This window comes from Aotus nancymaae, unplaced genomic scaffold, assembly GCF_030222135.1.
Source record: "Aotus nancymaae isolate 86718 unplaced genomic scaffold, 86718_ANA_hifiasm-v0.15.2.pri h1tg000108l, whole genome shotgun sequence".
Classification (NCBI taxonomy): domain Eukaryota; kingdom Metazoa; phylum Chordata; class Mammalia; order Primates; family Aotidae; genus Aotus; species Aotus nancymaae.
In genome coordinates, this window is record NW_026988523.1 from 39,578,869 (window position 1) to 39,604,567 (window position 25,699).

At 43.2% G+C, this 25,699-nt stretch overlaps 2 protein-coding genes across 5 annotated transcripts; both read right to left on the bottom strand.

Annotated features, from left to right (window-relative positions):
• Positions 1 to 1,629: 1,629 nt before the first annotated feature.
• On the bottom strand, positions 1,630 to 13,519 carry ITLN1 (intelectin 1). 4 transcript variants are annotated; one of them, XM_064370875.1, is made up of 8 exons: positions 13,384 to 13,519; positions 13,143 to 13,206; positions 11,803 to 11,895; positions 10,348 to 10,595; positions 9,570 to 9,728; positions 9,017 to 9,137; positions 7,851 to 7,954; positions 1,630 to 2,176 (listed from the first exon to the last, which is right to left on the bottom strand). In XM_064370875.1, the coding sequence occupies exons 2-8, from the start codon at positions 13,198 to 13,200 to the stop codon at positions 2,072 to 2,074; spliced, it is 888 nt and encodes a 295-aa protein (XP_064226945.1). In that variant the 5' UTR covers positions 13,201 to 13,206; positions 13,384 to 13,519; the 3' UTR covers positions 1,630 to 2,071. The 4 variants fall into 4 exon arrangements, with proteins under 4 accessions (XP_064226945.1, XP_064226947.1, XP_064226946.1 ...); XM_064370877.1 differs by having other exon boundaries at positions 1,967 to 2,172; XM_064370876.1 differs by lacking the exon at positions 1,630 to 2,176 and adding an exon at positions 4,536 to 4,636.
• An 11,018-nt stretch (positions 13,520 to 24,537) lies between these two features.
• LOC105730657 (actin-related protein 2/3 complex subunit 3-like) lies at positions 24,538 to 25,074 on the bottom strand. The gene has a single exon (XM_064370625.1). The coding sequence runs from the start codon at positions 25,072 to 25,074 to the stop codon at positions 24,538 to 24,540; it is 537 nt and encodes a 178-aa protein (XP_064226695.1).
• Positions 25,075 to 25,699: the final 625 nt, after the last annotated feature.

The window sequence follows — 25,699 nt, forward strand, 5'->3', positions numbered from 1 at the left end:
GCCAAGGCAGGCAGATCACTTGAGGTTAGAAAATCGAGATCAGCTTAGTCAACATGGCGAAACCCCATCTCTACTAAAAATAGAAAAAATTAGCTGGGTGTGGTGGCAGGCACCTGTAATCCCAGCTACTGGGGAGGCTGAGGTGGGAGAATCGCTTGAACCTGGGAGGCGGGGGTTGCAGTGAACCGAGATGGCGCCATTGCACTCCAGCCTGGGCAACGAGAGCAAAATTCCATCTCCAAAAAAAAAAACAAATTTTTCATAGTACTCTCTTACAATCCTTTTTACTCCTTTAGAATCAGTAATAATATCCCCAGTTTCATTTCTCATTTTAGTGACTTGAGTCTTCGTTCTTTTTTCTTAGGCCATCTAGTTTAAGGCTTGTCCATTTGTTTAGCTTTTTGAAGAACCAATGTTGCTTTAATTGATTTTCTCTATTATTTTTCTATTTTCTGCTTCTTTTATCTCTAATCTTACTTCCTTTTTTCTGCTAGACTTGAGTTTAGTTTGTTCTTCTTTTTCCAGTTCCTTAAGTTGTAAAATTAGGTTGGTTCTTCTTTTTTAAGGTAAGTATTCATAGTCATCAATTTCCCCCTTAGCATAGCTTTTGCTGTGTCCCATAAGTTTAGGTATGTTGTGTTTTCATTGTCATTCATCCCTATTTTTTAATTTCCCCTGTGATTTCTTTCATGATCCATTGCTTATAAGTGTGTTAATTTCCACAAATTTGTGAATATTCCAGTTTTCCTTCTGTTATTAATTTCTAACTTTATTCCATTGCAGTCAGATAAGATACTCTGCATGGTATCTATCTTTTTAAATCTATTAAAACTTAATTTGTGGTCTAACATAGTCTACTCTAGAAAATGTCCATTGTGCACTTGAGAATATGTGTTTTTCTGTTATTGTTGGGTAGGGTGTTCAGTATATTTGTTACATCTTAGTTGGTTTATTATGTTGTTCAAGTCCTCTGCTTTATTTACTTCTCTTCCATCGGGTTGTTCTATCCATTTTTGAGAGTGGAGCGCTGAAGTCTCCAACTATTATTATAGAACTGTTTTCCCCTTCAATTCTGTCCATCATTGTTTTATATATTTTAATGTTTTATATATTTTAATGGTTTAATGTTTTATATATTTTAATGGTTTTAATGTTTTATATATTTTAATGGTTTAATGTTTTATATATTTTAATGGTTTGTTATTAAGTGAGTAATGTTTATGTCTTAGATCTTCTTGCTGTATTAAACCTTTACTGATATATAATGTGCATCTTTGTTTCTTCTAAACTTTTGATTTAAAATCTATTTTGTATATTAGTGCAGCCACCCTGCTCTCTTTTGGTTACTATTCACATGGAATATTCTTTTTCATCCTTTCATTTTCAACCTACTTGTATCTTTGGATCTAAAGCAAATCTCTTGTAAATAACATATAGTTGGATCATGGCTTTTTATCCATTCTGCCAACCTCTGTTTTTATATTCAAGAATTTAATCTGTTTTGCTTGAACTGGGGAGGCAGAGGTTGCAGTGAGCCGAGATGGCACAGCTGCACTCCAGCATGGGTGACAGAGAAATAATCCATCTCAAAAAGAAAACAAAAATTTAATCTGTTTACACTTGAAGTAATTATGGGTAGGAGAGATTTATTTCTGTCCTTTTGCTATTTGTTTTCTACACAACTTTTTCGTCCCTCATGTTCTGCATTACTATTTTTTTGGTTGGTGTTTGGTTGGTTTTTGTTTTTTGGGTTTTTTGGTAATGAAATGTTTAAATGTCTTTCTCATGTCCTGTATCTATTTTTTCTGTGGTTACCATGGGGATTGTATTTTACATCCTAAAGTTATCACACTTTAATGTGAATTTATACCAGCTTAACTTCAATAACACACCAAAGCTCTGATCCTTTACAGCTCTGTCCTTACCCCTTTCAGATATTGATGTCACAAAATTACTTCTTTATACCTGCTGTGTCCAAAAACATTAATAATGTTTTTAATGCATTCATCCCTCAAATTATGTAGAAAAGTGTGAAACAGCCCAGTACAGTGACACATGCTGGTAGTCCCAGCTACTTGGAAGGTTGAGGTGGGAGGACAGCTTGGAGCCAGGAGTTCAAAGCTGCAGTGCTGCAGTGCGATACGATCACATCTGTGAATAGCCACTGCACTCCTGCCTGGGAAAAGAGTGAGACCCTGCTAAAATCATCATCATCATCATCATCATCATCATCATCATCTGTGAAATAATAAGACATATAAATAGCCTGAACTTGCCCTGTCAGCCCAAAGATGGAGTCCCCAAAAGGACCTCAGTTGTCATCAATCCCCTCTTAGGGAGTTTCATTGCCCAGGGAAGATGGACTCTCATCAAAGGGGAGGAGGCTAAAGGGACACCACCCCCAGACAGATTTTGTCACCAACCATCATCTGTTCTCCTGAGGGCCAATTCGTCTTTCCAAAAAAATCATTACTCTCGAGTAATGATTACTCCCCTCCCCCAATGAAGAGAGTATATAAGCTTCTAAATCTCACTGGGTGTATTAGTCTATTTCCATGCTGCTGATAAAGACATACCTGAGACTGGGTAATTTATAAAGAAAAATAGGTGGCCGGGCACAGTGTCTCACGCCAGTAATCCCAGCACTTTGGGAGGCCAAGGCAGGTGGATCACAAGGTCAGGAGTTCAAGACCAGCCTGGCCAAGATGATGAAATCCCACCTCTACTAAAAATACAAAAATTAGCCAGGCACGGTGGCAGGTGCCTATAATCCCAGCAACTTGGGAGGCTGAGGCAGGAGAATCTCTTGAACCCAGGGACCGGCGGTTGCAGTGAGCCAAGATGGTGCTACTGTACTCCAACCTGGGCGACAGAGTGAGACTCCATCTCAGAAAAAAAAACATGGACTCACCATTTCACATGGCCGGGGAGGCCTCACAATCATGGCAGAAGGTGAAAGGCATGTCTTACATGGTGGCAAACAAGAGAGAAGCATTAAAACCAATTGAAAGGGGTTTCCCCTTATAAAACCATCAGATCACCTCTCCCTCCCACCATTAGTCTGTCACTCCCAGCCAACAGTGTCTGGCACACAAAAGGTGAATGTCATATACAGGGAAAGTCCAACCAGAGGTAAAAATGTACTCTGGTTTCCTATTGTCTCCTCTCGTTGGAAGAAGGGCATCTGATAGTGAAGAGGGGCAGAGACATCTGTGTTTCAGGATAGAGAATGGGGACAAGGGGTCAGAGAGAAGACAGAGAAGAACAGATGGCAGAAAACACATTAAGAAGATAGAATTAGAGAAAAAAGTTTCTAGAGAGAATACTAACAATCTCTTTTTTTTCTTTTTCTTTCTTTTTTTTTTTTTAGTTGGAGTTTCACTCTTTGTTCCCCAGGCTGGAGTGCAATGGAGCAATCCCAGCTCACCGCAACTTCTGCCTCCTGGGTTCAAGCAATTCTCCTCCCTCAGTCTCCCAAGTAGCTGGGATTACAGGCATACACTACCATGCCCGGCTAATTTTGTATTTTTAGTAGAGACAGGGTTTCTCCATGTTGGTCAGACTGGCCTTGAACTCCCGACCTCAGGTAATCCATCCACCTTGGCCTCCTAGAGTGCTGGGATTACAGGCGTGAGCCACTGTGCCCAGCAACAATTTTTAACCCAGGTCCAAAAAGATCTAGTTTAAAAAAAGGTAACCCTCCCAGACGTTATTTAAGCAAACTTCTTCCCCTTCCTCTTTCCCTTCTTCTTCCCTTTCCTCTTCTTCTAATTCCCATAAGGCCTAAGAACTTTAAACTTCATTTTCTAGCCAGTGAGAAGTGACTTGACACTTAGAATGGGGAAGAATTGGAAGGGCTTGTCATAATCCAAATTTGCATTGAGGAAACACAATAAAATGCCTAATATTTAGTCATGGGTAAGAACTGATGCCATCCCCATCCTATCTGTACCAATAACAGATTGGGGATGATTTGGCCACATGGCTTCTTCTGAATAAGCACCTGCAGATGGGAGCCCAGGAATGGTTTAGCACACTGCCCAAAGAGTCACCATCACCATAACATGCCAGCCCGTTCTTCCCTAAGGAGAATGCCCCAATCACTAAGGTTAGAATGTACTAGATAAAGATATTGGGTTTATCTCCTTCTTCTTTGGTGCATCCCCCTAAAAATAGACTCTTCATGGGCCGGGCGCCGTGGCTTACGCCTGTAATCCCAGCACTTTGGGAGGCCGAGGCGGGTGGATCACGAGGTCAAGAGATCGAGACCATCCTGGTCAACATGGTGAAACCCCGTCTCTACTAAAAAAAAAAAATACAAAAATCAGCTGGGCATGATGGCGCGTGCCTGTAATCCCAGCTACTCAAGAGGCCAAGGCAGGAGAATTGCCTGAACCCAGGAGGCGGAGGTTGCAGTGAGCCGAGATCGCGCCATTGCACTCCAGCCTGGGTAACAAGAGGAAACTCTGTCTCAAAAAAAAAAAAAAAAAAAAAAAAAAAAAACAGACTCTTCTTCTTTCGGGTCTTCAGGTTGAGGATACAAATTGATCAGTCCGTGTAGGTGAGTTAGGAAGGGTTAGGATAAAATGCTTCCTTTCTCCTTGCCCCATATTCCTCTGGCTATTTTAAGGCCTACCTGAAAGGGAAGTAGAGATGGCATGCTTATCAGTATTCCTGAGTCCTAATAGTTCAAGCACACAAACGGTTGAAAAGTACAATCAGCCAGAGCAATAGACAGACTTTTGAAATTTCCTACAGGAAAGGAATTCACAGAAACACCAAGCCTTGAATCAATATGATTTATTCTTGTCTCTTCTGCCATTAACATTCTAGCTATTGGGTAAGTTGTTCTCCATCCTTGGGACCCCAAGGTTGGGGGGAGAGGTCTTCTGTTCTACCACAAAGCTCTCAACGGTAGAATAGAAGCACAGCTGCCTCCGTTATCTCCCGGCTGCTGCTGTAACCAACATGAGTTCCATATCCATTCCAATCAAAACTAGAAAAATCTCCACACTGCCGGGGGCTAGACTCTGGGAAGAATCCTCCTCCACCAATGCAGTGCTGAAAAACAAAGAGAGGAAGAGGCGGTAATGAGGGATCTCCCAGGGAGGCCAATGCCATCTTAACAGCCCAATCTAGTGATTTCTTTGGTCCTTATCAGACTCTCCATTGACAGTGTTGATCTGTCCTTCCCATAAAAACCTCTCTTCATTGGCTTACACCTGTAATCCCAGCAGTTTAGGAGGCCAAGGAGGGTGGATCTCTTGAGGCCAGGAATTCGATACAAGCCTGGCCAACATGGTAAAACCTCATTTTCTCTACAAAAAATACAAAAATTAGCCAGGTGTGGTGGCAGGCACCTGTAGTCCCACTACTCGGGAGGCTGAGGCAGCAGAATCGCTTGAACCTGGGAGGCAGAGGTTGCAGTGAGCAGAGATCGTGCCGTTGCACTCCAGCCTGGGTGACAGAGTAAAGTAAGACCCTGTCTCAAAAAAAAAAAAAAAAAAAAACACAAACAAACAAAAAAACTCTCTTCCTTTAGCTTTAGTGACATATTGTCTGACCCTTCTTTCAGCTTTTCTGAACATTCATGCTCGGAGCCCTTTCTGTACTTCTCCATGCATCCTCTAAGTGCTATTCCCTAGTGGAGGACCCACCTCCCTCTCCCTGAGAGACTGCATAACCACTGTGGCCTCAATGACTAAAAATTCACCATTGGCCTCAAAATCTCCATCTCCTGTCAAGATGCTTCTTCTGCTGAAGACCTCAAAATCCAACCGGGATCTCTACACAGGAATCTCAAGCTCCAAATGACCAAAACGGAGTTAATTATATCCCTCATTCACCCCAACCTATTCATCATCCAGACACTCTGACTTCATAAATGACACTCACTCACCCAAATGAGAACCATGTTATTCTCGACTTCCCTGCCCATCCTCTGTATTCAGCTGGTGATACGGTTTGGAGCTGTGTGCTCACACAAAATCTCCTGTTGAATTGTAATCCCCAGTGTTGGAAGTGGGGCCTTGTGGGAGGTGATTGCATCATGGGGGCGGTCTCATGTGAATGATTTTAGCACCAGCCCCTTGATGCTGTCCTCATGATAGTGAGTGAGTTCTCATGAGATCTGGTCATTTAAAAGTGTGTCACACCTCCCCTGCCCTTGCTCCTGCTTCTGCCATCGGAGATACCTCACTCCTTCCTTCCCAGAAGCAGAAGCTGCTATACTTCCTGTAAAGCCTGCAGAACCATGAGCCAATTAAACCTCGTTTCTTTATAAATTACCTAGTCTCGATATTTCTTTTTCTTGTTTGTTTTTTTTTTGTTTGTTTGTTTTTTTAAACTGGGTCTCACTCTGTCACCCAGGCTGGAGTGCAGTAGTGTGATCTTGGCTCACAGCAACCTCCATCTCTTGGGCTTAAGCAGATCCTCCCACCTTAGCCTCTCAGGTAGCTGAGACCACAGGCATGCACCACCACGCTCGGCTAATTTTGTACTTTTTGTACAGACATGGTTTCACCATGTTTCCCAGGCTGGTCTCAAACTCCTGAACTCAAGAGATCCACCTGTCTTGCCTCCAAAAGTACTGGAATTACAGGCGTGAGCCACTGCACCTGGCCGGTATTTTTTTTTTTTTTTTTTTTTGAGACGGAGTTTCGCTCTTGTTACCCAGGCTGGAGTGCAATGGCACGATCTCGGCTCACCGCAACCTCCACCTCCTGGGTTCAGGCAATTCTCCTGCCTCAGCCTCCTGAGTAGCTGGGATTACAGGCACGCGCCACCATGCCCAGCTAATTTTTTGTATTAGTAGAGACGGGGTTTCACCATGTTGACCAGGATGGTCTCGATCTCTTGACCTCGTGATCCACCCGCCTCGGCCTCCCAAAGTGCTGGGATTACAGGTGTGAGCCACCGTGCCCGGCCCCGGTATTTTTTTATAGCAGTGAGAGAAAGGACGAATACAACTGATATTCTAATTTACAATCTTTGGAATTGATCAATCCCTCCATTTGGGATTCCTGAGCCTTAACATTTCAAGCACACAAGAGATGGCCTGAGTGAGGTTTCTAGAAGGTGATGTCCAGGACTGCCCCAGCAACTCCCCAGTGCAGTGTGTATCTAGGTAAACCATGGCTAGGGTTGGGGAGGCCCAGGTTTTTTCTGAAAGCTAAACCTCAGATGAAGAAAAACAGCACCTTAGGCTGGGCGTGGTGGCTCATGCCTATAATCCCAGCACTTTCAGAGGCCGAGACAGGCAGATTATGAGGTCAGGAGACCAGCCTGGCCAACATGGTGAAACCCCATCTCCACTAAAAATACAAAAATTAGCTGGATGTGGTAGTGGGCACCTGTAATCCCAGCTATTCGGGAGGCTGAAGCAGGAGAATCATTTGAACCCGGGAGACGGAGGTTGCAGTGAGCTGAGATCACACCATTGCACTCCAGCCTGGGTGACAGAACGAGACTCCATCTCAAAAAAGAAATAAAGAAAAAAAGAAAACACCTGTGTTTCTCAAGGAATCTCAGCTCTAAAGACTTCTACAGAATATTTCAGCACACAAGCCTCACACCAGCTCCAAAGTGACTATTTTCCCACAAAGGCTGAGCCCCCAGTAATGGTTCTTTTGAAGCCTCAGCCCTCGATTTGGGTCCTCAAAGGTACAGAATGTCTATACCTGGACAAAGGGTCCCACAGTCCTGGCCCCTGAAACCCAGCAATGAGCAAGAGAAGGTCACACATACACACGCAGCCCAGTCGTACCACACTCAACACACACATGCATACAGACACACACTGACAAACTCGACCTTATTCACAGGCCCTTTTGGTCCCCACAGAGACTCACGTGCTCAGTGTTACATCCGGTGACCCTCGTTCCAGCACACAAGGCATTGGCTGCTCTCTCATTATTAAATACCCTGAACTGAACAAATCCCGCAGTAAATTCATCTGAAAACAAGAAGCAGAAAACGGCATTCATGGAAGATGCTAGAAATCGCTTTCGTTAGGCCAGCCCAGAGATTCTCCACGCTGGAGCTCAGGCTACAGCCCAATGCTCCAGCTGGTGGAGCCCAGCACCTCTGTGGCCAATGGCTGGTGCATCCTGGCCTCAAACTTAACCAAGAAGGACCTTTTCCCAACCCCAGAGACCAAAAGCTGGTCCTTAGAGAGGGCTCCTCATCTGCCAGAGGCTTGTGAAGAGAAATTCAACTCTGCAGGAAGATCGCCATTGAACACCTCCAAGGGCTCAGCTGCAGCAATTAACAGGTGTATTCACTCTGTTTACATTTTTCTTTTCTCCTTTATTTTAAAATCTCAAATCCCAAATGTAAATAATAACAGCTTCGAGTTCTATATGTTCAGCCTCTGCAAAACATACTATGCTACCAACTTTGGCTTCACACAAAATAAATTCACAATAGAAAAAAAAAAAAAAAAGTCCCAGCTCGGTGCAGTGGCTCACTCCTGTAATCCCAGCACTTTGGGAGGCTGAGGTGGGTGGATCACCTGAGGTCAGGAGTTTGAGACCAGCCTGGCCAACATGGTGAAACCTCATCTCTACTAAAAATACAAAAATTAGCCAGGTGTGGTGGTGGGCACCTGTATCCTGGTGACTTGGGAGGCTGAGACAGGAGAATTGCTTGAACCTGGGAGGCGGAGGTTGCGGTGAGCTGAGACCGCACCATTGCACTCCAGCCTGGGCAACAAGAGCAAAACTCAATGTCAAAAAAAAAAAAACTATCTGGAGCCAAATTTCCTCAGCCCAAATGCTGACTCTCCACATATGCCTTGCGATCTTGGCAAGTTTCTAAACGTCTCAGTGCTTCATTTTCCTAAAATGAAGTTAATAATAGTTCAGATCTCAAAGGCAGTCATGCAAAGCAAGTGAGGCAATACGGGAAGCGTTACAGAAGAGAACCAGGCTACAGTCAGGGATACAAAACTGTTACCTAGCATAGTTGAATGTATCCCCTTTCCTACTAATAGTTCAGAGGATCATTGAAGACTCACTCTGGCCATAGGGTGAGTAATAAGATGCTGTTTTCTGGGCATCGCCAAAATCATAGACCACAGGGATTGCCGGGCCGTTGTCCGTCCGACAATTTCCTCCTCCATATTTCACTGGGTATGTCTACAAAGAACAAAAAAAAAGTCATAAAGACAATGGCTTTGCCATTACCAGCATCTCCTGGGATGCTGCCATTCAAAGAGGGGAAACAATGCTTTCTCAGTAACTGAGATTACTTCAAAACCAGTCAAAATGAGAACCTTTCCCTTGTACTGCTGCCAGTTACTTGGGAGCTATGCTTCTGCAACAGCCTAGACCACTTCATTCTCTCTCTCTCTCTTTCTCCCCAACCCGTCCTCACTCTTCCTGCCCCAGCTGTCCTCTCCCATAAGTCTTTTCTCTTGCCTAGCTCAGAATTCCTAAGAGAAGCAAGAGAAGCTGTCAGCAAATCTAGTTAGAAGACAGGCCCATTAAAAAATGATTCCTGACCAGCCTCTAACACGTGCTTCTCTGTACATGGCATGAAAACCAGTCCCAGCCAGCAGCCCTACGTACCTGGTAGAGGCCAAACAGATTATGTCCCAGGCTCTGGAAGAAGCTAGTGTTGGTGTGGTACCTCAGCAGGGAGCTGTTTCTCCAGCGCTGCATGGGGGACTTGTTGGGCACATGCCAGATGCCCAGGTCCTTGGCCTGGATGTCATAGTAGCCGGGGTTCTAGAAAGCAACAGACGTTGAGCCTGACTGGACCAGGAGGTCCCAGGAGGTAGAAGGTCCACACATGCAGCCTTTGCTGGGCTGAGAGCTCTGGACTCCAAGTGAGCAGATGGCCAGCCACGCTCAGACACCCCACTCCCAACAGATGATCCCACCACCACCCAGGGACCTAATGGCCTTGTTATGAGGAAGTTGTGATTCAATGTGTAAGTTGGCTGGGCAGGGTAGCCAGCATTTTGGGAGGCTGAGGCGGACAGATCATTTGAGGTCAGGAGTTCAAGACCAGCCTGGCCAACATGGTGAAACCCCATCTCTACTAAAAGTACAAAAATTAGCTGAGTGTGGCATTGAGCACTTGTAGTCCCAGCTACTTTTGAGGCAGCGGATCACTTGAACCCAGGAGACAGAGGTTGCTCTGAGCTGAGATTAAACCACTGCACTCCAACCTGGGCAACAGAGAGAGTCTGTCTCAAGAAAAAAAAAAAAAAAAGATGTAAGTATTTCTCTTCTTCTCCAGCCCTTCCCCACATCCCACCTTCCAGCCCTCCCTCCTGCAGGCCTGTGGCCAGCCACACTCCACTCCTCACCCTCACCCAAGCAGGTGGGAAGTGGCACCAACCTTGTAGTCATCGCTCGTGGCCGCCTCTGCAGACCCAAAGGTGTTGTAGTTGGCCCAGTTGCCATCCCCCTCTGGGTAGTCTGCTTTGCTGCCCTGCTGACTGGACCAGCGATCGCCCACCGTGCACTTCCCACGCATGTCATTCTCGTGCACGCTGGCCACCAGGGTCCAGCCGCCACCCCCAGAGGTCATGTCACAGAAAGTCTGGTAGACAACACCATTCTTGGTGCGGAGGAAATACAGGCCATCTGTAGAGAGAACCAGCCCAGAGCCTCTCTGTCTGACAGCTCATGATCCATCTCAGCCCCATGACAAAAAAGTCCCTAGGAACCAGAAACATGGCCTAAAGGCTCCTGTCCTGAGTCACATAAGTGCTCCTAGGGGTACTGGGGCCTCCCTGAGTTCAGAAGATCATGTTCCTGTAACTGAGGCAGAACACAGAATTATATAAAATCCCAGTGATATTTTTCATAAAGTTAAACATCAAATTATCATATGACCCAGCAATTCCACTGCAGGTCTGTCCCCAAAAGAATTGAAAATAGGGCCTCGAGCTGATGCTTTTGCACTAGTGTTCATTGCAGCATTAGTCACAAGAGCCAAACAGAAGAAAGAATTCAAATATTCACCAACGGGCGAATAAATAAACAAAATGTGTTGTGTGTGCATATATGGGTCTACAATGGATAAAAGGGAATGAAATACCCATGCTACAACACGATAAACCCTCAAAACACTGTGCTAAGTGAAATAAGCCAGACGCTAAAGGACAGATACCATATGATTCCAATTACATGAGGTAACTACACTAGGCAAATTCATAGCGACAGAAAGTAGACGGTAGCTACCAGAGACTGAGGGAAGGGAGTTATTGCTTAATAACTATGTTATTTTTTGTTTTGTTTTTGTTTTTGAGACGGAATCTCTGTCACCCAGGCTGGAGTGCACTGGCACTATCGTGGCTCACTACAACCTCTGCCTCCCGAGTTCAAGTGATCCTCCCACCTCAGCCTCCCAAGTAGCTGGAATTACAAGCATGCACCACTACACAAAATATTTTTTGTATTTTAGTAGAGACAGAGTCTCACCATGTTGGTCAGGCTGGTCTTGAACTCCTGGCCTCAAATGATCCACCCGCCTCAGCCTCCTAAAGTGCTGGGATTACAGGCATAAGCCACCGCACCCCGCCCCTCTGTGTTATTATGTACAGAGTTTCTGTTTGGGATAATGAAAATGTTCTGCATATGGATAGCGGTGATGGTACACAGCGTGAAGGTAATTAATGCCACTGTAATTGCACACTTAAAATTGCTTAAAATGGCCAATTTTATAGCAAATTATAATGTACATATACTTTACCACAATTTTTTAGCTAAAACACAAAAACAAAAAGACTCCCAGAAGACACAATCCTGATACCCTGACCGAGCCCTGTTTGAATGTTTCATCACTCACCACATGAATTAGAGCACTTGTCTTTGATTTCCTTGCAGCTTCTGGGCAGAGACAAAGCAAAGGCCGGTTCCTTGGAGCAAGTATTATCCTCACCTAGAGAATACACAGAGTTTTAGTCTCATTCCTGGTTTGACCCAAAAACCTAGCCTCTCCTATCACCAGTCCCACACTCATTCCATCACTGTAGCAGAACCTGACTGCCAGGGCGGTAAGGCCTGAGATAGCCAGTGTCATAACCACTCAGCCTATCGGCGTTATATTCACTTAGCCCATCCGACCCAACAGCCAGCACAGGCTTAATGCACGCCTCCTGCCACGTGACCTGTCCTTGTGCTGGGTCCTTCCCTAAGCACCGAGTAATCAAAGACATTAAACATCCCCAGCAAGAACTTGCCTCTAGAGGGAATTGCTGACAAGTCAACAGAAAATTGTATTGGGAAGAATAAATGGTAAAATGAGACTCTGCAGTAAAAAGACTCTGCAGAATGGAGAGGCCCGACAGTGGGCAGGGGAGGTGCCCGGGAGGAGGAGGCAAGAGGGGTTGTCTCATGTCTTGAGCGTCACAGAAGAGCTTCCAGTCCAGGTGACAGCTTAACTTATTCTGAGAGAATAAATATGATTTATCAGTAGGAAGAGAATTCAAAGCAGGGAAAACAGCATATCCAAAGGTCTAGAGAAAAAGAAATGTAATGCAATACAGCTGTAGAAATACGAGCTGCTTAATATGGCTGAAACATGGGGTGTGCACTAGAGGGTGGTGAGCCTAACCTCTAAAGGGTCTGCAAACTTCTGACAGTCTGGTGGAAAGCTTTGAGGTCGGAGGTCACTGACCTCAGTTTCCTCACACGTAAAACACAGTTAATAAATGGTGTTTTTGCAAAGATGAAGATATTTAGAAACAGCTTTTCTTTAAAAAAAAAAAAAAAAAAGTTAAAAACAGGAAGAAAAATACAAATTTTAAAATGTCATTGTTATTCTTGTTGTAAAGAAGAAGACTGTGAAGAGAACATTCTCCAGGCACAAAGCAGACCGTGTAGTTCCCATGGAAATCCCACAGCCAAGGCCACAGGAGCGGGCAGTGGCTGGGAGGTGACACAGTTCTTACCAGAGCCCCCTCAGGGCCACACAACAGCACAGAGCCTGGACCAGGACATGCCTCAAGCAACACCGTCACTGCCACAGGCCAGAGCCCACCAGAGACCGGAAAACGGCACTCGGTCTACATGCAAGTCGACCTCTGTGCATCTCAAAGACATCCTCTGTGTCGTGGGATCGACCAGGATCCCGATCTCTGGAGCCACCCAGCTGAAGGAACTGCTGTCCCTAGCAGCGTGACTCACCTGTACTCCACCCTCTGGTGGCCACAATGAGAAACAGCAGGAAGCCAAGTTGGTTCATTGTAATCTGCAGAAAAGCAAGATGAAGGTTACCATCTTGACCATCATTTTTCTCTACATCCCTGTCCCATCTCTGTCGAGTCCTACAGAGACTCCAAAACCCCTTGCCTGTTGTTAAACTTCACACATCTCTGAGACCAACAGCAGACCTAAGCTGAAAACAGGGTTCCCCCAACTCACAGACCTTGTCTGAGTCTCAGCTGCACTTTGTTTGGGCACAGAAGCTCCTTCACTCCCTCCCTCCACCGCGGCCTGAGCTCAGTGGAATGGAGCTTTCTCCAAAAAGGCTCCTGATGTGGGATGAGGTGCTGACACCTTTATCGAGAAAGCCCAGTGGGGCTAAACCCAGGCTTCCAGCCTCACCCTTCCCTGGCAAAATGCCCAGTGCAGGGGAGGCTTCTGGTTATTTCCAAGAGGTTATGTATACAGTGGAATTAACAGGATCTAAAGAATAAACAAATCCTAAGTATCACCTACTAGTGTTGCTCCCGGATCTGGGGGTTTTGTGGACCTGTGTCAAGGTCCATGAAAACTAAACAAATAGACGAAGAGACTAACAAGAGCTGGTGTTGGATTTGGGTTGTTGTGCCTTTCTTTCTTGCAAAATAAAAACTTTATCCAAATTCAGCATCTGTTGGCCTGGCACATTGGCTGAAATTCCAGTACTTTGGGAGACCAAGGCAGGAGGATCACTTGAGCGCAGGAGTTTGAGACCAGCCTGGGCAACATAGGGTGACCTCTTCTCTACTAAAAATAAAAATAAAAAAATTAGCCTGCCGTGGTGGCACTTGCCTGTAGTCTCAGCTGGGGCTGAAGCCAGGTAGGAGGGTTGTTTGAGCCGCGGAGACAGAGGATGCAGTGAGCTACGATCATGCCACTGTACTCCAGCTGACGTAACACAGCAACACCGTATCTCTAAATAAATAAATAAATGAAATGAAACATTGACTGTAATTATCCTTTCATAGAAATAGAAAAAGGAAATTTTAACAAAATAGGAAAATGATCTTTTCTGAATAAATTGGTAAAAAGGAGTGGAGGACAAAGAGATACAAAACATACACAAAACGAATAAAAAATTTTAAAAAGCACCCCGTCTCTACTAAAAAATACAAAAATTAGCTGGGCGTGGTGGTGCACACCTGTAGTCCCAGCTACTCAGGAGGCTGAGGCAGGAGAATTGCTTGAACCCAGGAGGTGGAGATTGCAGTGAGCCGAGATTGCACCACTGCACTCCAGCCTTGCGCCTGGCGACAGAGCAAGACTCTATCTCAAAAAAAAAAAATTTTTAAAGCAATAAATATAAACCTTTAGTTTGAATAAATTTCGTTTCATACAAAGACTCACTACTTCGTCCTTAATTTTGTCATTTGGTAGCAAACTAGGGAAAATTTCCTACAGACTTCTTTGAGGCTGAATCAATACGAAACCTCTCTGATGCTTCAAACCTTCCATCTTATTGCTGTTCCTATGTCATGAAGTTCTCAAATCCTACCCTTCTGAGCTATAACTGAGCTAAAATAGAATTGCTCAGTTCTTCCCCAGTGATATTATACACCTAATTCATCATGTCATTACAGCATTAATAATACTGTAATCTTGGCCGGGCGCGGTGGCTCACGCCTGTAATCCCAGCACTTTGGGAGGCTGAGGCGAGTGGATCACGAGGTCAAGAGATCGAGACCATCCTGCTCAACATGGTGAAACCCCGTCTCTACTAAAACTACAAAAAATTAGCTGGGCATGGTGGCATGTGCCTGTAATCCCAGCTACTCAGGAGGCTGAGGCAGGAGAATTGCCTGAACCCAGGAGGCAGAGGTTGTGGTGAGCCGAGATCGCGCCATTGCACTCCAGCCTGGGTAACAAGAGCGAAACTCCGTCTCAAAAAAAAAAAAAAAAAAAAAAATACTGTAATCTTTTCTTACGAAGACTGTGAATCACTTTTTTTTAAGCTAATATTTACTATTTGTTGGTTCAAAGTACTGATTTGCACAAAATACTCATATATTGCTAGAAGAAAATAAAATAGCACCCAAAAAGAAAAAAAATCCAAAAAAAGTTAGACTTTTGTAAATTTAAAATCTGTTAGAAGCTATTTGCTCTGTATACAGAAAATAATTAAATAAAATTAAATCTATTGGAAACTAAATTAACTCATCAGTATAGGTAACAAAATTAACATACTCAGCTTTCATATTTACAAACAACAACCTCTTAGAAATAGAGGTCTTGGCCAGGTGCAGTGGCTTATGCCTGTCATCCCAGCATTCTGGGAGGCTGAGGCAAGTGGATCACTTGAGGTCAGGAGTTCAAGACCAGCCTGATCAACATGGTGAAACCCCATCTCTACTAAAAATAGATAATTAGCCGGGCATGGTGGCAGGTGCCTGTAATCCCAGCTACTTGGGAGGCTGAGGCAGGAGACTCGCTTGAACCCAGGAGGCAGAGGTTGCAGTGAGCCGAGATCACACCATTGCACTCCAGGGTGGGCAACAAGAGCGAAACTCCATCTCAAAAAAAAAAATAAAGGTCTCTAAGTCTACAGTTTACAGTAGTAAATACATGTATATAAACTTAACAGCAAAGGCCCAAGATCTAGAGAAAAAAATTAAACATCCACTCAGTTGTTCATTACTGTGTAACTAACCACCTGAAAACCTAATGGCTTAATAAAACAGTAACACATTTGCAAAAAGAAAATGTAGACTGCTTGTAGTACTTTCTTTAGTTGATTCTAAGACACTCTGTTTGTATTTTGATATCTTTAATACCATCATGCCTCTCATCCTTAGTGGTACATGATGCCATCTAATAGACTGGGAAAATGGTAGATCTATTTTAGGAACATTATCCCTTCTAACCATCGCTATCCAATCAGTGATTGTCGCATTGATTCTACCCCTACTTCCTCTTGAATCTGTTCCCCACACAACTTCCTCCAAACCCCACTGCCCTGGACATTCATTTAGTTCAGTCTGGTTGCTTTTAGCTGTAACTAATAGAAACCCCATCTCAAAGTGGCTTTTTTAAAAAGTAGCTGGGCGTGGTGGCTTAAACCTGTAATCCCAGCACTTTGGGAGGCTGAGGCAGGCGGATCACGAGGTCAGGAGTTCAAGACCAGCCTGACCAACATGGTGAAACCCGACTCTACTAAAAATACAAAGAAAAAAAAAAAAGTAAATCTATTAACTCATGAAATAGAAAATTGAGAGAGGGGGCAAGATCCAGGCTTGCTTGACAGCAGCTCCTCTTTATGTATGTATGTATGTATGTTCAGACAAGGTCTCACTCTATTGCCTAGGCTGGATGGAGTACAGTGGCACAATCTCGGCTTACTGCAGTCTCAACCTCCCAGGCTCAGGTGATCCTCCTGCCTGAGCCTCCCAAGTACCTAGGACTACAGGCACACACCATCACACCCTGTTAATTTTTGTATTTTTTGTAGAGACGGGTTCTCACCATGTTTGCCAGGCTGGTCTTGAACTCCTGGGCACAAACAATCCTCCTGCCTCAGCCTCCCAACGTGCTGGGAGTATAGGTATGTATGTGACAGTATGTTTGTGCGTGAAGAGAGAAGGGTGTGGAAGAAAGTCCCTCCCCACCGAGTCCAGCCCCACATCTGCATCTCCAAGTGACTTGGTTATGCTTTATTACTGAAAACAAAAGAAGCTTTATTGTAAAAGTTACATATATGGAAAAAGATATAAGACATTATATTTGCAGTTTAATGAATTACAAAAAGGCAAATACCCATGTAATTATCATCCTAGCCAATAAATGAAATTTTGCCAGCACCCAGAAGCTTCCCATATGCTCCTTCCAGATAACAGACCTCTCTCTTCCCTAAAAGTCATCACTAGCTTAACTGTGATGGAAATCAGCACTTCCTGTGCCCATACCACATGCAGATGTTTTAGATTTATGAAATGTCTTGACATCCAGTAGAGCAAGGCTTCTCACTTTGTTCTTTTTTGGTTATTCTTGGTCATTCGCCTCCACACACACACACACACACACACACACACACACACAGACACACACACACCCTTTAAGATTTTATTGGAATTACATTGAATCTATAGATCATTTTAGAAATAATTTATGTTTTTAAAATATCAAGTATGGCCTGTTTCTTCATTTATTTGGGTTTTTATTGTTTTTTCATATCTTATAGCTTCCTTATAGGGATTTTGTGTATCATTTGTTGTTTCTTAGTGTTCATTTTTTTTTTTTTTTTTTTTTAGACAAGGTCTTACCCTGCCACCCAGGCAAGTGATTCTCCCACCTCAGCCTCCTAAATAGCTGGGAACACAGGTACACACCACCACAGCCGGCTAATTATTTTATTTTTTGTAGAGCTAGGATCTTACTGTGTTGCCCTGGCTGGTCTCGAACTCCTGGGCTCAAGCAATCCTCACACCTTGGCCTCCCAAAGTGCTGAGATTACAGGCATGAACCACCACACTGGCAGTGTTTGACATTGTTGATGCTATTATAAATGCTATATTTTTGAAATTTTATTTTCTAATTGCTTGATGCTTATATATAGAAATATAACTGATTTCACAAATATATTAGTTAATGACAGCACAGGAAAGATACAACTCAAAATAAATATAAATTTTCAGGGCCAGTGGCTGATGCCTGTAATCCCAGCATTTTGGGAGGCCGAGGCAGGTGGATCACAAGGTCAGGAAATGGAGACCCTCCTGGCCAACATGGTGAAACTCCGTCTCTACTAAAATACAAAAAATTAGCCGGGCTTGGTGGTGTGCACCTGTAGTGCCAGGTACTTGGGAGGCTGAGGCAGGGGAATCACTTGAACTCAGGAGGCAGAGGTTGCAGTGAGCTGAGATAGCACCACTGTGCTCCAGCCTGGCAACAGAATGAGACTCCGTCTCCAAATTAAAAAAAATTCAGCTCGAATAAATTTTATGAAAAATAATATTTTTTCTTACTTTTCTCATTTTGCTGCAAACCAATGAAAACACTCTTGTCAGGTGTCATTCTAAAGTAACACTGGCCCCCAGATTACATTTTGGGATCACTAATCCAGGACAAACTTCCTCTGATGCTTCAATACCTGCTTTGCCATTTCTGTCCCAGTGTCGTTCCTCATTTCCTGAGTATATCACTCACGCCTCTTCTCCCTCAATAATGGAATGGATCACTTCCTCCTCCGTGTTGCCACATCCCTCATGCCCATTATTATCTTAACACAATAACATGAACTTTTCACTGTTTACATGTTTCTCACAGCAGTTCTTAAGTAAGGATTTATGAGGCACCGTATGTGTTAAGCTAACTATTTATTTGTGGAGAGAAAATATTGAACTATATATTTCCAGATATGTTAACAAAGAAAATTGAACTGTATCTAAGTTCAAGACAAATATTTGATTTTTTTTTTTTTTTTTTTTTTTTTTTGAGACACTGTCTTGCTCTGTCACCCAGGCTGGAGTGCAGTGGTACAATCATGGCTAACTGCAGCCTCGACCTCCTTGGCTCAAGCGATACTCTAACCTCTGCCTCCTGAGTACCTGGGACTACAGGTACATGCACCATACCCAGATAATTTTTGTAGAGATGGGGTCTCACTATGTTGCCCAGGCTGGTCTCGATAACTCTTGGGCTCAATTGATCCCCCCACCTCACTCTCCCAAAGTGCTGGGATTACAGGTGTGAACCACTGTGCCCAGTCCAAATAAAATTTATGCTACCTATAAAACTATGTCTAACAAGCCGGGCACGGTGGCTCACGCCTGTAATCCCAGCATTTTGGGAGGCCGAGGCGGGCAGATCATGAGGTCAGGAGTTCAAGACCAGCCTGACCAACATGGTGAAACCCCATCTCTACTAAAAATACAAAAATTAGCTGGGCGTGGTGACGCAGGCCTGTAATCCCAGCTACTCAGGAGGCTGAGGCAGGAGAATCACTTGAAACCTGGAGGCAGAGGTTGCAGTGAGCCAAGATTGCGCCACTGCACTCCAGTCCGGGCAACAGAGCAAGACTCTATCTCAAAAAATAAATTTAAAAAAAAAAACATGTCTAACACTTTAATATCTCTGATATTAAGTGCATCTTCATTCAATGGCATATCATAGTTTATATTTCATCTTGAGTGGTACATGAAACAATGGTGCATATTATTGATGGCACCTTAGATTTGGTGAAAAAAATGCTATCTCTAACATTAGCATAGAGTTGGTACACCAGAATGAGAACATCCTGCAAGCCCACAGACTTGAGCTCCAATCTAAAATCTGGTACTAGACCTGTGACATTGGGCAAACCACTTCATCTCTCTGGACCTCAGTGTTCATGTCGGTAAAATGTGAATAACAAGGCGGGGTGCAGTAGCTCACACCTGTAATCCCAGAACTTTGGGAGGCAAAAGCAAGCAGATCACTTGAGGTCAGGAGTTCAAGACCAGCCTGGCCAACATGATGAAACCCCTTCTCTACCAAATAATACAAAAATTACCTGGCAGTGGTGGTACACACCTGTAATTCCAGCTACTTGGGAGGCTGAGGCAGGAGAATTGCTTGAACCCGGGAGGTGGAGGTTGCAACAACCCAAGATCTCACCACTGTACTCCAGCCTAGACAATGCAGCCAGACTCCAACTCAAAAAATATATAGAGAGAAATGTGAATAACGAGCTCTACCTTATAGGACTGTTGTGAGGAGTGAAATGATAAAAGCGAAATGAGAACGTACATAAACACATGAAAGGTGTTATTATCATTAAGAAAGATTATCTCAAAAACCTCTATTTCTTCTGATACCACTGCCATCAGAGTTCACCTCAGCTGGAAAGCCCCAAACTCAATCAACAGGTGTGTATAGCACCCATATTTTATTATTTATGGATTTTTTACTTTGCTATTTGGCCTGTGCAAAAGCCCCCTTTTTTTACGTAAGGCCTTCTGCTACATACTGAGGTATACTTACACACTGCATTGCTTATGAGAGAATTCAGAAGATATGTATTGAAAGACAGAATAATAAAATGTCTACAACTGCACGAATAGACCTCAAGCAGATCTATAACCAAGGTCTGCTACAGAGTAAATGATTAATTGAAAATGTTTGGTATTCTAGGAGACTGCTAGAACCAAATTTAAAAAACAAAATCCCAACATGCTTTCATGTTAAAAGCCCTCAACAAACCAGGCATTGAAGGAACTTACGTCAAAATAATAAGAGCCATATATGACAAACCCACCACCAACATCATATGGAATGGGCAAAAGCTGGAAGCATTCCCCTTGAGAACCAGAACAAGACACGATGCCCACTCCCACCACTCCTATTCAACATAGTGCTAGAAGTCATAGCCAGAGCAATCAGGCAAGAGAAAAAAATAAAAGGCACCCAAATACAAAAAGAGGAAGTCAAACTATCTCTGTATGCAAGTGATATGATTCTATACCTAGAAAACCCCAGAGTGTCTGCCCAAAATCTCCTAGATCTGATAAGCAACTCCAGAAAAGTTTCAAGATTCAAAATCAATGTACAAAAATCAGTAACATTTCTATACACCAACAACATCCAAGCTAAGTGCCAAATCAAGAATGCAATCCCACCTATAATCCCAGCACTCTGGAGGCCGAGGCGGGCGGGATCAACAGAGGTAAGGAGTTCGAGACCATCCTGGTCAACATGGTGAAACCCCGTCTCTACTAAAAATACAAAAATTAGCTGGGCATGGTGGTGCACACCTGTAGTCTCAGCCACTCCGGAGGCTGAGGCAGGAGAATTGCTTGAACCCAGGAGGTGGAGGTTGCGGTGAGCCAAGATCATGCCATTGTACTCCAACCTGGGTAACAAGAACGAAACTCCGTCTCAAAAAAAAAAAAAGAATGCAATCCCATTCACAATTGTCACAAAAAGAATAAAATATCTAAGAATATAGCTAACCAGGGAGGTGAAAGATCTCCACAATGAGAATTACAAAACACTGCTCAAAGAAATCAGAGACAATACAAACAAGTGGAAAAACATTCCATGCTCATAGATAAGAAGAATCAAAGAAGAATCAATATTATTAAAATGGCCATACTGCCCAAAGCAATTTACACAATCAATGCTATTCAAACCACTGATGACATTCTCAGCTGGGTGCAGTGGCTCACGCCTATAATCTCAGCACTTTGGGAGGCTGAGGTGGGCAGATCACCTGAGGTCAGGAGTTTGAGACCAGCCTGAGCAACATGGTAAGACCCCGTCTCTACTAAAAACACATAACTTAGCCAGGTGTAGTGGTGCATGCCTGTAATCCCAGCTACTCAGGAGGCTGAGGTAGGAAGACCACTTGAACGCAGGAGGTGGAGGTTGCAGTGAGCCAAAATCCTATCACTGCACTCCAGTCTGGGCAACAGAGGGAGATACTGTCTCAAAAAAAAAAAAAATTAATTAATTTAATTTAACTTAAGTCACACGGAACCAAAAAAGAGCCCAAATAGCCAAAGCAATTCTAAGCAAAAAGAACAAAGCTGGAGGCATCACATTACCAGACTTCAAACTATACTGAAGTGCTACAGTAACCAAAACAGCAGGGTACTGGTACAAAAACAGACACATAGACAAATGGAACAGACTAGAAAGCCCAGAAATAAACTACGTACCTACAACCATCTAATCTTTGACAAAGTCAACAAAAAATCCAGCAAAGGATAAAGGACTTCCTATTCAATAAATGGTGCTGGGATAACTGGATAGCCATATGCAAATGATTGAAACTGGACCCCTTTCTCACACCATATACAAAAATCAACTAAAGGTAGATTAAAGATTAAATGTAAAACCCAAAACTATAAAAACCCTAGAAGAAAACCTAAGAAATACCATTCTGGACATAGGTCCTGGCAAAGATTTCATGATGAAGACGCCAAAAGGAATTGCAACAAAAACAAAAATTGACAAATGGAACCTAATTGCAGTATTTAATAAAGAGCTTCTGCACAGCAAGAGAAACTATCAACAGAGTAAATAGACAACTCACAGAACTGGAGGAGATATTTGCAAACTATGTATCTCACAAAGGTCTAATATCCAGAATCTACAAGGAACTTGAACAAATTTACAAGAAAAAAACAACCCCATTAAAAAGTGGGCAAAGCATATAAACAGGCACTTTTCAAAAGAAGACGTGCATGTGGCCAACAAACATATGAAAAAATGCTCAATATCACTAATCATTAAAAAAATGCAAGTCAAAACCACAATGAGATAGCATCTCACACCAATCAGAATGGCTATTAATAAGAAGTCAAAAAATAATAGACATGGTTGAGGTTGTGGAGAAAAGGGAATGTTTATACACTGCTGGTGGGAATGTAAATTACTTCAGCCACTGTGGAAAGCAGTTTGGCAATTTATCAAAGAACTTCAAACAGAGCTACCATTTCACCCAGCAATCCTATTATTGGGTACATACCCAAAGAAAATCAATGGTACTACTAAAGACACATGCATACGTATGTTCATTGCAGCACTATTCACAATAACAAAGACATAGAATTAACCTAAATGCCCATCAACAGTAGACTGGATAAAGAAAACGTGGCCCATATACCGTGGAATACTATGCAGCCCATAAAAAGGAGTAAGATCATGTCCTTTGCAGCAACATAAATGGTACTGGAGGCTATTATCCTGAGCAAACTAACACTGGAACAGAAAAACAAATACCACATTTTCTCACTTATAAAAGTGAGCTAAATATTAAATACACGTAGACCCAAAGAAAGGAACAACGGACACCAGGGCCTACTGAAGAGTGGAGGGTGGGAGGAGGGTGAGGATCAAAAAACTACCTGTCAGGTACTATGCTTGTTACCTGGATAACGAAATAATCTGTACACCAAACCCCACAACATGCAATTTACCTACACATGAAATCTGCACATATACCCCTAAACCTAAAATAAAAATAAAAAATAAAATAAAATATTTGGCTGAAAAAAATTAAAAGTTAATTAATTAAATTAAAAATAAAAATACCGTTACTTCAGCATTTTTTTAATTTTGTAATCCATATCACTTACAAGTTGAGACATTTCAAGTGGGTTATACGCTGCATTAAAGTTTCACTTTGAAGGAAGGGGCTCTCCCTTGGAAAGTGAGCATTCTGGCTACATCCGTCCCCTGTTCAAAATCCTCTCAGGGCGTCTTCTTGTTTTAATTCTCACTTACTGGTAGAATAGTGAGATGGCACGTTTTATATTCACTATGCATTTGCCGTTCCCCGAGAACCAGAGATCCCTTATTTGGAGATACCATTCATTAGAAGAATTACTTCTTTCGTGGAAAAGCCTGCACCCTTCTCTTTTAGGGGCTGAGTAGAGTGGACCTTTGACCCTTTTCTGGCTACCCCACACCAGAACACCTTTTCTCTTTTAGAGGAATTGCTCTCACACCCTGTATCATGTAAGATTTGGAGGGAGGCAGAGCCCCACCTCTAACTAAGGAAAATGAAGATCTGATTCTCCCTCGTACCCCTCCGGCCAGTGCATGTTGCAGGCTGATGACCTAGGCTTAGCCAGTAGGTGTTGCGGCCCAGAATTCTAAATCTTCAGACAGAGAACAGAGTCAGAGAGTCAGTTCAGTAATGACCACAGTAGTGTCAGCGTCAGCAGACCAGAGCAGCCTCAGAGAGCCTGACAGCCAGGGAGCCAGCAGCAGCATCCTGACAAGACTGGGGCTGTGACCACCCACAGTTGTGTTCCCTGAAGTTCACCCTCCTTTGAGTTCCAGCCCATTTTCCAAGCCTAGGATGCCATGCCAGCCTTCCCACTTTCCATTATTCTAGAATAGTTCTGAGATTCTAAAATAAATTCCTTTCTGCTTTAGTAAAGTGTGTGTGTGTGTGTGTGTGTGTGTGTGTGAGAGAGAGAGAGAGAGAGAGAGAGAGAGAGAGATACCTAAAATTCCTGACCACAAGAAAAAATAATCTCAAAGGAACCCCTTATTGACAATATTTCCAGTCAAAATTTTATGAAAAACTAGACAAAGGTGTGAAGCAACTATACTTTGTTATACATCTTAATCTTCTGCCAAAGTGAATATCATAATTTTTTTTGGAATGTTAGAAATTTCTTTATTATTACTTATTCCTATTAAGCGCCAGCTTAATGCTGCAGAAAATTTCAAATCACCCTTGATAACACACTTTCTTTTCTCCTACCCAAATTCTTGATCAAGAGTTTTTCAAGTAAAGACATGCTCTTCTCTATTCTGTATAAAACTTTGTGAAATAAAGGCAAAAGATTCTGTATATCTTGCTGGAAAATGCTGCCCAGGGCTCTGGAGATGGTGGCTGCGCGAGCTCCCTTCACTGTCCAGGTCCTGAAAGACTCTTGTTCACAAACTGTCTCTTTACAAAGCAAGTCCACCACTTGCTGGGTTTATCATTCTGAGGGTGGAAAACTTTCTCACAAAGCCTCAGTCCAGTCTCTTGCCTTAGCTGCTGTAAATAGGATCTCATCACTTCATCTTCCTGTTTGTTTGTAGGTTTGGCATAAATCGCGTTAAGTGGAAAACCAAGCTCTCCAGGAATGGGAAAGTTAGTGATTCCCAGTGTATACATTTCTTTCTTGCCTTGGCTTTTGGAATTGCACTTTTGGAGTTTCTTCAGACACCCAGAAATGTAGAGAGTTATATATATCAAGGTCCTATCAGCTTCATTCTTAATTTCATAGTTCTTGAAGAAGACATTGGCCTTGAAGTAATAGATGGCTTCATCCACAATATCTGTATCTTTTGTCTCTCTGGGGGCAGGTCCTTTGAACTGACTTCTGATAGGTAACAGTGCCACGTTTCCAATGAGTTTGGTGTCAGGATCCATGAGAGAAGAGTGGTAAGCCGGCATCTTGAAGGCGCCCGGGTTTTGAATATCATAATTTTTTTGTTGTTCTTGAGACAGAGCTTCATCTGTTGCCCAGGCTGGAGTACAGTGATGTGATCACGGTTCACCGCAGTCCCAACGTCCCAGACTCAAGTGATCCTCCCACCTCAACCTTCCAAGTAGCTGGGACTACAGGCACACACCACTATGCCTTGCTAATGTTTTTAGTTTTTTGTAGAGTTCAGGTCTCACTATTATTGCCCAGGCTAGTCTCAAACCCCTGGGCTCAAGTAATCCTCCCACTTGGCCCCCCAAGTGCTAGGATTACAGATAAGAGCCGCCACACCAGCCAATATCATAATTTTATTCTTTTTTTTTTTTTTTGAGATGGAGTTTCGCTCTTGTTACCCAGGCATAATTTTATTCTTATTTCTTATTTTAGAAAAAGAAGAAATACAGTCATTCCCTCTTATCTTCAGGGCATGTGTTCCAAGACCACAATGGATACCTAAAACCAATGATAGGACCAACTTTACACGTAGTGTGTTTTTTCTATACGTACATACCAGTGATAAAGCATGTGCTAGGTAAGGTCCTATATCGGTTACCCCAGGGGACAAGCTGACATTGTCTGTCCCCTAGATGCTCT